The following is a 12,037-nucleotide window of genomic DNA, read 5'->3' on the forward strand; positions in this document are numbered from 1 at the left end:
TGTTAGTATGTTTTCCTCCAATGAAAAAATGACGTAAACACGACAATTTCTTTTTTCAACACACTAGTATACAACCCCTTCAGTGTCAAACAGCACCTCCAAACAAATCAAAACAAGGGATCTCCCATAGTGAAGTATTGTAAATTTATTTCACATAAAAATCAAGGTAAATAAAAATGGCAGCGTACCACATTCAACCTTTTCAGAAAGGCACAGTGTAAAAGCAATGAGGGTTTTTTTGCTTCCCTAAAAGCAGTTCACCTTTCCCTGTTAGGTGACTGGTCCCTTCAAAGGTTCTAGATAATGGCAAGCTCCAACAGGTCACCTGAAAAGGTTGAATGTGGTACGCTGCCATTTTTATTTACCTTGATTTTTATGTGAAATAAATTTACAATACTTCACTATGGGAGATCCCTTGTTTTGATTTGTTTGGAGGTGCTGTTTGACACTGAAGGGGTTGTATACTAGTGTGTTGAAAAAAGAAATTGTCGTGTTTACTTCATTTTTTCATTGGAGGAAAATGTACTAACAAGAATATTACATCTGAAGAATTTTTGAAGAGATCATTTTGGACTTTTTTGAACTGTCTTTTAATTACTTAATTAATTGGGATTATTTACTTCAGAGGAGGAGCGCTCAAGTGTATATTTTCTGTCTTTCCCTGGTGTACCTGCCCACACCCAGAATATCTGGCGCCAATCTACAATGGTTGGTGTGTACTGCAGCCTCAGCAGTGTACCCGCCGCTACTTTCACACTTTTAATACTGCCCCAATGAGGCTGACGGACCCAGACACTAAGTAGAGTAACTGCCCACCCAGCGCTGCAACTACTGACGGTACACCCGCCGCTGTTGTGGTCTAGAGGTAAGAGCCAGGATTGGATCACGAGGGCGCCCCCCTCAGGTAGATATCACCTCAACTGGCTCACTGAGCCACAGTGTCCGCAGAGTGGGGGCTGAGTGAGAACACATATAGTACTGAGTGTTTAGACGAGTCCCTGTTGGCTACTGCAGAGCTGCACAGGTGACATATTGTTATCAATAGTGGCCACAATTTTTACAGAGAAGACCCTGCAATACTACGTAGCTGAAGTTGGGTTTACAGCGGCTGTGATACTGTAACATAGGATTTTGCATGCAGATGCACCTGCAGTTGCACACAGAATATAGGCATGCCGCATATCAAGACACATTGAAGGGAAAATGTTGCATGAAAAGACACTCGGCGCAACCAAGTCACTGCACAGCATGACACGACTAAAAGGGCTGTTTATAGCGCAAGGAGGCTAGATGTACAGTATGAGGGCACATCTGTAGTTATAAGTATACTCACAAAAGTGAAACAGAGTACAGCAGATAACTGCATACCAGTGGCATTCTATTTTTTAGAATATCAGTGCTATGTAAAATATATCTTAACATCTCACCTAGTGTCCAGGCAAAATAGTACTTGGGCCTTCTGGTAGCTGCAGTGAGGTAGATTTCCACAAAATGTCCAGTCAGAGAGCGGTGTGGGTCATTAGATATAGAAAATCGATCTGACAGCATTATGTGAGCAGCCAGCAGAACAGTGCACAGGCATAACTTCTTGCACACTGCTACCTAAAAAAACAACACAACATTACAGTATTGTCTAGGGACGGACATCGGAAAGCACGGCATGGAATGGTTGCTGGGCTTCCGACATCAAATCCAACGATGGCTACTACCATCGCAACCATCCAATGGTATAACCATAAATGGTTATACTGTGATTATGCATAGGGAGCCCAATCCTGGGCCGTTTTTTCAATCCCAGGATTCAGGATTGAAAAACCTCAATCACGGGATTGAGTTGGTGGTGGCACTGGCAGGCAGCAGCAGGACTCAGTGGCTGCACTCTATCCTCCTCCTGTCCCTCAGTCCTTATCTCTCTCCCCCCCCCCCTCTGTCCCTCAGTCCTTATCTCTCTCTCTCTCTCTCCCCCTTGTCCCTCAGTCCTTATCTCTCTCCCCCCCCCGTCCCTCAGTCTTTATCTCTCTCTCTCTCTCTGTCCCCCTCGTCACTCAGTCCTTATCTCTCTCCCCCTCACCAGTCCTTATCTCTCTCCCCCCCTCCCCCCCTCAGTCCTTATCTCTCTCTATCTCCTCCTCGTCCCTCAGTCCTTATCTCTCTCCCCCTCGCCAGTTCTTATATCTCTCTCGTCCCCTTCCCCATCCCCCCGTGTACTGGCCTCCGCTTGTAGGCACATCTTTTTGTGGCTGTCTGGGCTGGCTCCCTCTGTGATGATACCCGCGGCCACCCCGTCAAGCAGCAGACAGTCCTCCTCTGCTTAGGCTTAAGCATGGTATGGGCAGGAGGGTGGGTGGGCGCAGCCGGCATCGAGCTGCACAGTGTGACCTCTGACATCATGTCACGCGGCGCACAGCCACACAGCCGGGGGCAGCTGGGCAGTGTCTGAGCTGCCTGATGCAGGTTCTCAGCGCTTAAAAAAAAATAAATAGTGCATGCGCTGAACTAATCCCGAAATCCTGGGTTTGGAGCTTTTTTTTTCAAATCTCAATGATTTTAGGCAATTATGTGCAGAAGCATTCAGAGCTCTGAGCTGCAAACACCACTTCTGGGTGTCCACAGCTGTATAGACTGGCAATCATTGGATGGACATCGGAAAGCTGCATCCGATGGCTGGAAACAATCAAATGTATGTGATGTGATGAGCTTGTGTCTAAAGCCGGGTACACACGATATGTCGGGTACAGACGATATGTGTTTATCCGCTATGTCGCTGACGATGTGCACTCCCGCATGTCATCAGCAACATCGCCAGTTGGACCTGCATGCAGGTCCAATTGGCAATATCATCAACAGGGGCCATGCTGCTGAATGCAGCATTGCCCCCGCTATCACACAGTCGTTCCGGCATCGGCAAGTGTGTACTCATTTGATAGCATATGATGCTTATTGAGTCTATTGGACATGAGGACTTAAATCTGGACACAGAACTAATGACCTGATTCAGAGGTGGACGAAGTGTCGATGTTTGTGCAGTTGAGCATTTACTTGCTACTGCGCATGTGCAAAAAGTCTGAGAAACTCCTACGGTGCATGCGTACCACTGAGAGATCTCTGTTGCAAATGGAGATGCTTGTAATAGAGCAGGCTGCGGCAGCCATAGGCGTTCCTTGGAGATGTCTGGGAGGTGGCCTGAAGTGAACCCCCAAAAAATGCTGTCTCATGGGCATGTTATATGAGTGTCAAGGGCGTGAACGCGGCTACTTTCTCAGAGCCGCAGCTAGAGGCCATGATTAGAGAAAGTCTAGAAGGAGACACTGCACCAGCAAAAGGGCATCCTACTGTAAGTGACGATGGTCATAGCAATGGTGCGCCAATGGTGGAGTGTTCCAGTACACTGGCGGATTTCCACTGTCCACTGGGCTTGAAATCTCTGGCGCTCGCAATTACAGAAGGGAAGACTATGCATTTGCATATTATCACAGCAGTGAAACCAAAAGTAATTGCAGCTGTGACTGCATTAGCGTCACCTCTGAATCAGGGCCTATGGGCCTGATTCAGACCCGCTCGCGAGCGCTGATCGCTCGCAAGCGCGTCGATGTTGGCCCAGTGCGCATGCACACACGACGGAGCCGGCTCCGTCGTGCGCATGCGCGAGACCCGGATAGCAACGGGCAAACCGTCGCTCTGGGTCTCGTACCAAAGGGGGCATGCTGTCGATGTTGAGTGACAGCACGCCCCCTTTGGTGGGCGTGCCGGGGGCGTGGCTGCCCAGACGGAGGCGTTCCCATGGGAACGCCTACCATCTGGGGCCGGCCCCACTGACATCACAAGTGATGTCAGTGGGAGTGCTTTCGGCTGTTTGAGCCGAAAGCACTCCAGGGCTTGCGGCAACGAGACCCTACCACAAGGGTCTCGTCTCAAGCCCGATGGTCGCGATGGTCTTGACCATCGCGACCATCTTCCTGGCCGCTCGCTATAGCTGTGGATGGTTACCCACAGCTATACGAACGGCCAGGGGGCAGCTCTAAAAATCAAGAAGGACGGCCCTGATTCAGAGCGAGCGCTCTGTCAGAGCGTCCGGCTCTGAATCAGGGCCAATATGTGGTGGCATTGGGACAAAGCTGTTATGCTAATTGGTGTAAGAATTGGCAGAACATTGTGGTGAGTAAGATGCTTTTAATATAGGTCCAGGGCTAAAATTATGAAACTGATGAGAAATAAGACTACTATTTTATGCTGGGCACAGGAACTTAAGTAGTGGGCACTGGGTTGTATGTGGTAAGTTTGATGTTATTATACTGGGCATAGGTTCTAATGATGGACAGAGGACTGTTGTGAATTCCCTGAACTGAATTATGTTTCATTTATTCACTGAGAGGCTCATGTACCGTTGGATGCATTGTACACTACAAACGCTGTGTCCACATACCACAATGTATAAATCAAACTGATGTGCCACTTGTTGTTACCATTTGGGTCGCGGCTCTGTAATGAGCACATTCTTGTTGTCAATAGTTTGTTATATTTCCAAGCTGTTAATGCATACTGTACATGAACAGAAGATGTTCCTCTCCCTGCCCAGAACACAGATGAACACTACATTGGTGAATAGCGGCTTGTGTGGGGAATTTTTTACTTATAATGCAATTATTTTTCAATTAGATCTGTGTTTAGATCTGTGTTTTTGTTATATTGCTTCTTTGAGCATACAGGTCATCTCATGCAGCCATGGGTGTCCCGGAACTTGTAATACTTAAAGGCATGCTGGGACCTGTAGTACAGGGGAAAAATATAATTGTATCATGTTCCAACTCTCAAGTGTGTGTGAATAGCACTAGTTCTACCAGCACAGGGCTGGTTTTATTAAGGGGCCCACAGGGCCTGCTGAGAATACAGGTTGGTATTATAGCAAGGAGATCTAATGCTTCCAGTTTCTCTGCTATAGCATCACCAGCTGACATAGCCTAGCGCTGATAGCAGCAATTTCGGGGAACCCATGCTTACTTTTGGGTGGGAGGTTTCCAGCTCATCTGCCTGTAACTTTCTTTTATTTAATTATCTTTTTAGAGCAAAGTCCGTACTGATGATCATCAACACAAAACTTGCAACGGGTGTGGTATATCTGTCCTACGGTCAAATTCATCATGTTGACAGGTTTATAATGCCAGCATTGACCATGTCGACATTTAGCATGTCAACACAGTAGTTGTCTTACAATTCTGTCCCTAACCCTAATGACAACCCATAACCTTAACGGCAACTGTAACCCTAGAGCTACTCCTAACCCTCCTGTCAATGTCGACATTTTGCAGGTGTCAATATTAATGAAATCATTATTTTAACAGTTTTAACTGTGTGATGCACAGTATGATAAATCACATTTCGCACTTCCCTGTTCTATGTATATCCAACTCTACAAGAAGTTAGAACCCCTATGTGTTGAAGATCTACATATTGCAATTATCTACTTTTTGAACAAAAAAGACCCTGGATTAGATAGGTTAGCCACTGAAATGTATAAGAAGTGTATTACTATATTATCCCTCGACTAAAAGCAAACTAATACCATTCTTAATAAATTATGATTTATTATCAGCCTTGTATTTAAAGGGAAGGAGACTATCAAGGCGAAGGGAGGGGAGAGATCAGAAGGGACCGCATCCCTGCAGAAAGGTCTTTATCCAAACACAGAACACATACAGTATTTTCACAGTTTTTACTGAACACAAGTCAAATAAAGAGTATTACAGTCCCTTAAATATCTGTAATGAAGCTATTTCTTATGGTGAATTCCACATGCCAGCGGATAATCATAGCCTCTAGTAATTGATTCAGGGCCTGATTCAGAGATGGACGCAATAGAGATTCTTATGCAGATCGAGCTATTGTTTGCCATTGCGCATGCGTATAAGCCGTGCTGTGCACGCATAGCGATTGGTTTGCGATTATGCATGCAGAGAGGATTAATTCGCAAACTGAGTGACAGGTAGTCAGCATTTGGGGGAGGTAACAGGGGGGTGGTTAGAAAAACGCAGGTTTAATGCCGTTACATTGGCGTGCATATATTAGCCATAGCGATCTCTTCGTGTCAGGAGAGCCGGTGTACTTCAGACTGGTCTTACCTTCCACAAGGCCTGCAATGCTGGTCGATGTTATCGATATTTACACAGATATGCAACATCGTAAGCAGATGAGAAGGCAGCGGTGGGCGTTCCTATGCTCTGGTAAACTTTGAAACTATTACCTGTGTGATCACATTAGCATCCGTCTCTGAATCAGAGCCTCAGTCATTTCCACTTTTTACAATATACTTTAAGATTGTTGCTTGAATGTCAGCAGGGCCGGACTGCCCATCTGGTACTTCTGGCAAATGCCAGAAGGGCCGATGGCCAGCAGCTCCGCGGGGGATACTGACAGACAGGGGCGTGCCGCGAGGTCATGCCCCCGTGATTCGGAGCACGACCCAGTCCGTCCCTGAGTGTCAGTCACTATATTGAGCTTAATAAACTCCTTCATGATTAATCCTGACCAATATGGCTTTATAGAAAGTTAGCTTTCATCAATATACATAGGGGTTGCTAAGGGAACATTAGGGAAAAGGGATTACTAACTTCTCATAAACAATAGGAATTAAAACAGTTTATTCTGAATGGTAGGATGGTCATCCTTTAATACTTTTATTATAAAGGTATAACAAACCCTATGTCAAATATTTACCTATAAGGGTTGAATTTCTGATCTGAAATATACTAGGTTGCTTTATTTATATAGAATTACCAGTAAAACTCTAATGGACGGTCAGGGCTTTCGTCAACCACCCTGAACATCACCCCTGGCCACCACTAGTATAAGAGGGTACATCGCTCTATAAATAGCATAGCGACGACTCACACAACAACCTTTTCATATTGTACAATGAAACTTAAACCGAAGCTGTCATTTACCCTCACCACACTCTTCTACTCACATTTGGGTTCCTTGTTTTCTCCTCTCCATGTATAAATTTCTGGTAGTCATTGAAAGAACAGAGAGGTCCTGCAAGAAGACCTAAAAATCCCACCGTATAACTAAAATATGGGAGGATTCCAGGGGGAGCGCTAGACAGCAAGAAAGAAATGTGTGTGAAACAATGTGCTAGAGAATAATATGCAGAAATACAAATTGTATATGATTTATTTAAAAAATGCTGCTTGGGCTTATTTGTGCAAATACTGTTTATTATATACAGTCCACACATGTCAGTCAAATTATCCTTTTTTTAAACTAAGCATTTAGTGATCAAGCTGCTCCTATTATATTTCATAAGCAAATGATTAAAACCTTCATTGTCTTACATTACACTTCACAAACACCACTAGCTGCACACTGAGTGCCTGATTCAGAGATGTAAGCTAGCCCGATGGTTAGCGCACATTTGCGATATTTGGAGGACTGCGCATGCGCAGCAGGTGTACTGCGCATTTGCAGCCCTCCGACTGCGAGCCCCCTCGCAGTGTGTCCCAGTCGCAGCCTGATTGACAGGCTGCGGCGTTTGGGAGGCGGAGCGGGGGCGTTCCCGGAAACGGGGGCGTGTCGCAAGTTGCCAGGACCCGGCCAGGCTGCGGGAAGCTTTAGCACTGCTAAAAGCCTGCGGTAATTAGCACCGCTAATTGAAACCAGCCCTTAAAATCATTTGTCCATTGTTTATTAGAGCTGAGTTTCCAAGTTAAGCCACAAAGTAGTTTTATTTGCTTTTGGGTTGGGGTTAAGTTGAATGCATGTCTTTTGCACACTCTGGTACAAATGATGGTGTGCTGTAACAATTGTTGACAATGCTGTGTCTGATTTTCCTGTTTAACTAGTATGAAGAAAATATTCATTGTCATCAGACATATTCCTGTGCCAACTCACAAGCCTGTGCCAACTACACATGGTATGTTGGGCAGACTATGCTTGCAAGAAACAAATAGGTTTAAAATAATATTGAACCAAATAACAAAGGTTAAAAAAGAAAAGTAAAATATAAAGGTGGAGACGGAGAAAACTTACTGAATAGCAAGGTACCTCTGTGAGGGGCTTAGGGACTGATCACTGCGCACAGCACCTGCAACATGGTATAGCGGACATCTTAGATGTGACACTACTGTACTTACTGACACTACTGTACTTACACAAAAACATCATTAAATACTTAAGCTGGATTCGCAATATGCAATGTGTGTACCCAGCGATGGCACGATGCCATGGAATGATACATTGCGCTCTCCGTACCCTACACACTGCACAATGTGGTGTATGATGGCGCAATGTGTGGTTCCATGCTGCAGACAGCAGCATGGGGCTGTTCATCGCATCGTCCCACCTGATGTGCTGCACAGCATATGGGACGATGCAATGAAAGACCCGTGGGCACATGCAATCGGGCGTACATGAGATCCACGCTTTATTTCATTTCGATCCACGTCAGAACGATATGTCGTGCGAGGGATCGCATAGTGTGTACCCAGCTTAAAAAAGAACTGTCTCAGGTGCTCCCACTGTATGTTTCAAAACATCACAACTGTGTGCCTATGTATTCTGCTGCTAAGGGCTGCAAGTGACATGATGCATTTATTGACTTTACAGACACTTGTCATTCCATAGAGATTTCAGTTCTTTTGAGCTGGTTGGGGGGCTAAGAAAACCAAATGGTAAGAAGGAGGGTCTGGTAACACACTGTAATACATGAGAGGACCTTTATGGGTAAGACTAACCGACTCCATCTAACCTGTGACCAGCTGTGGGTGGGGCATTTATCAATATGACCTTTTCCAGCTGATATAGAATACTTCATGTCCCAGCATTTCTCTGGTGGGTATGGAGGGACAAACTAGCAGTCACACAATAGGTTTGCAATTGGCATCTAGAATCTAGTGAGAAGTGACATGAATGGGCATAACAAACTGCATCTTGAATGCCCTTCATTCCTGCATTAAATATGGGATCCATACACCAGGGCTAAGAGCTACACATTACAGACTTCCATAAACAGCAATAATACCACAGTGTTTTGTGAAGTGGAACCTCTTACCCCCCATTGCAGTGCTTATATTGTCTTACCATCATGGTATTCAAATGCCACCCTGCTTAATTTCTGGGTCAGTGTCATTAAAGCCCTAAAAAAAGCACAAGTAAACAAGCTACTTTATGAACATGTAAATTATATGGGTAAACAAAATGACAAATCTGTCTTTATTAAGTGCACTGGGGGCCTGATTCAGACCCCGTCGCAAGTGCTGAGCGCTCGCAATCGGGTCGATGGTGGCCCACAGCGCATGCGCACGACGGAGCCGGGTCCGTCGTGCACATGCACGAGACCCGGCTAGCGACGGGCAATCCGTCGCTCCAGGTCTCGCACCAAAGGGGGGCGAGCTGTCGATGTTGAGTGACAACTCACCCCCTTTGGTGGGCGGGCCGGCTGCCCAAACGGAGGCGTTCCCACGAGAATGCCTGCCGTTTGGGGGCGGCCCCACTGACATCACTAGTGATGTCAGTGGAGAGCTTCCGGCTCTGTTAGAGCCGAAAGCTCTCTGGGGCTTGCGATAAATGAGACCCTACCACAAGGGTCTCGTTGCAAGCCTGATGGTCGCTATGGTCTTGACCATCGCGGCCATCATCATGGCTGCTTGCTATAGCTGTGGGTGGTCACCCACAGCTATGCGAGCAGACAAGAGGCCGCTCCAAAAAAAAAAAAGACGCCCTGATTCAGAGCGAGCGCTCTGTCAGAGCGACCGGGTCTGAATCAGGCCCAGAGTACTTACACAGTGAAGTCCAGCTTGTCCACTAGAGGGTTTGCATATCTTCGGATGTGGAAGAATGTGAGATAGAACATGGTCAGTAACAATGTGTACCTGTAGAGAGAAACAACAAAGGAATGCTCTTAGGTGCTTCAGATACAGGGATCTGTTCTGTAACTTATTTTACACATTTCAACTTCAGGTAATTTTTCCAGTAAAATGGATTTTACATTTCTGGAGCTGTAGGTTGCTATGTACAAGGGCTTCAATCTTTCCACAATGGTCAGAAGTTATTAAAGTTCTAAACTTGATCTATGTTAGAGTGCTGGAGCACTGCAGAAACTTATCTTTACTAATCAGAGACATAACCAACATGGGCACCAGGGGACTTACAGAATAGCAAGTGGATGCCAGTGACGCAACTTGCCATCCACATCTACAGACCTCTTTTTAAACATAAAAAACATACATCAAGTATGTGTCTGCAAGTAAATGTGACAAGTGTTGGATGTAGGGAGAGTGGGCCTCATTCAGAGATGTACGCAAATTCAATGGTCTCCGATGGTGGGGGTGTCTGCGCATGTGCAAAACCTATTCATCGCACACTGAGCTGCAGTCTGACTGACAGGGTGTGCCCGTTTGGGAGCAGGGTGGGAACAGTGCCGGTCTTTGTTCGAGAAAATGAGGGTGTGTCACCCCCATTTTCTGGTAGTGCTAGGATCAAGGTCTGTGTCTTCCGATGGCCCTGTACAGACTTCCTGGCATTGGTTATGAAGCTGCAAGGGGCAATCTGAGTAACCTCAGGGTTACTCAGATGGCCAATGGTCTCGCATATGATCTGATGCTGCGCCTTAGGACACAGCACTCGGATCTGCAATGCTGTTAGGCATCTCTTCTCCTCAGACCCCTCCTGCAGCATTAGCATAATTTCACATCACTGCTGTGAAATACGTCCATCTCGGAATCAAGCCCAGTGTGCCTTCATTGTATAATGCACTATAAATGGTCAAGAGTCCTAAGTAGCCTGGAAAGTCCTGGAGCTTGGGATTAGGCCTGGAAATCCTCCCAAACTGGTGATAAACAAAGGGGCAACTGGGGTAGTCTCTACCAGAATAGGCCCACTATTGAGAAAGGGCATGAGATTCCAGAGCTTCAACAGGTGCTTCTTCAGGGGAGTCTCTGTGCATGACAATGGGTTTTTTGCCACCTTCAGTGTGTGTTAAGACAGGTGGATGTGGAGATTCAGTCACCCCAAATAGTGGCGCTTGTTATGCTTATACAAAGCACTGTCTGCTTCCAGGTTTGCAGGGATCCTCTAAAAGGCCCCCATAGCTGTTGGCCCTGTTAGAGGATCCCTGCAAACCTGACAGGTGTCTGGATGCAACCAGTCTGCACAGGATACATTTGGCTTAACCAATGGAGGAGCTGTCACGACTGGTTTTAGGCCACAGCTGTTAACTAGTTTTAAGCCAAGTGGCGTTTTACTACCTCTTCAGGTCCCGCTGGTTGCTAGGAGATCTGAGCACCAGCCACTTTGCATGCTGGTCCCAGTTATTGCTAGGAGCCTGGGAGGCTAGTGTATGTGATTAGAGAATGCACAGGAATGTCTGCAGCTGATGTTTAATTGCTGAGATTCTCACCAGTTGATTTCCTATGTGCAGCAGCACACCAATGACTTATTTCACTTGCAGGGGGTTGGTCTTATTGATGTTTTATCATTGGTCTATGTGTGTGTTTTAAAATGCAGCCAGGCTTTCACTTCTTTCTCAGTTATAGGTTCATGCCTTGGTGGAAGCATGTTGATCTGAGTGCTGGTGAATACTGTGTACTGCTGGTATCCTGAATCTCTGTGTGCTTTTTAGTGTGATCCATGGTCTCCTACTCTCTGCATCAACTGTTGTTAAGTATCACCTTACTTAATATTGGAAAAGTGTAATTTGTTTGCAGTTACCACTATCAAGTTACCTGTGGTTACAGCTCCTGCTGTTATTATCAAAGACCACCAGTTTTATTATACTGTATACACACCTACATGCACATACACCACACACATATATTTATATATTTACACACACACACATACATTCACACAGAAAAACACACATATATATATATATATATACCACGCATGCATGTGTCACACATACATTACAAACAAACATACATACATTCTCTCACACACACACTTACCTTGCACCATCTGCACTGCATGTTGTGGATGGGGAGGGGATCTGGCAGGAAGGCACAAAGTTATTAAGCTCTGCCCCCCTCGCGGCTTTGGCCGCGAT

General features: G+C 45.8%; 1 protein-coding gene across 2 annotated transcripts in view; it reads right to left on the reverse strand.

The window, feature by feature from the left end:
• Window positions 1-12,037, reverse strand: part of LOC148473159 (membrane-bound glycerophospholipid O-acyltransferase 2-like) — a 53,777-nt gene that overhangs the window by 18,894 nt on the left and 22,846 nt on the right. For both annotated transcript variants that reach the window (XM_088459962.1, XM_088459963.1), the window contains 5 exons: window positions 9,774-9,863; window positions 9,073-9,128; window positions 8,023-8,077; window positions 6,962-7,091; window positions 1,428-1,602 (listed from right to left, as the gene is read on the reverse strand). In XM_088459962.1, coding sequence (XP_088316088.1) covers window positions 1,428-1,602; window positions 6,962-7,091; window positions 8,023-8,077; window positions 9,073-9,128; window positions 9,774-9,863 — 506 coding nt within the window. The remainder of the gene's footprint in view (window positions 1-1,427; window positions 1,603-6,961; window positions 7,092-8,022; window positions 8,078-9,072; window positions 9,129-9,773; window positions 9,864-12,037) is intronic.

The sequence above is a fragment of the Taudactylus pleione genome, unplaced genomic scaffold (assembly GCF_031769625.1).
Source record: "Taudactylus pleione unplaced genomic scaffold, aTauple2 ptg000959l, whole genome shotgun sequence".
NCBI classification, from domain to species: Eukaryota; Metazoa; Chordata; class Amphibia; order Anura; family Myobatrachidae; genus Taudactylus; species Taudactylus pleione.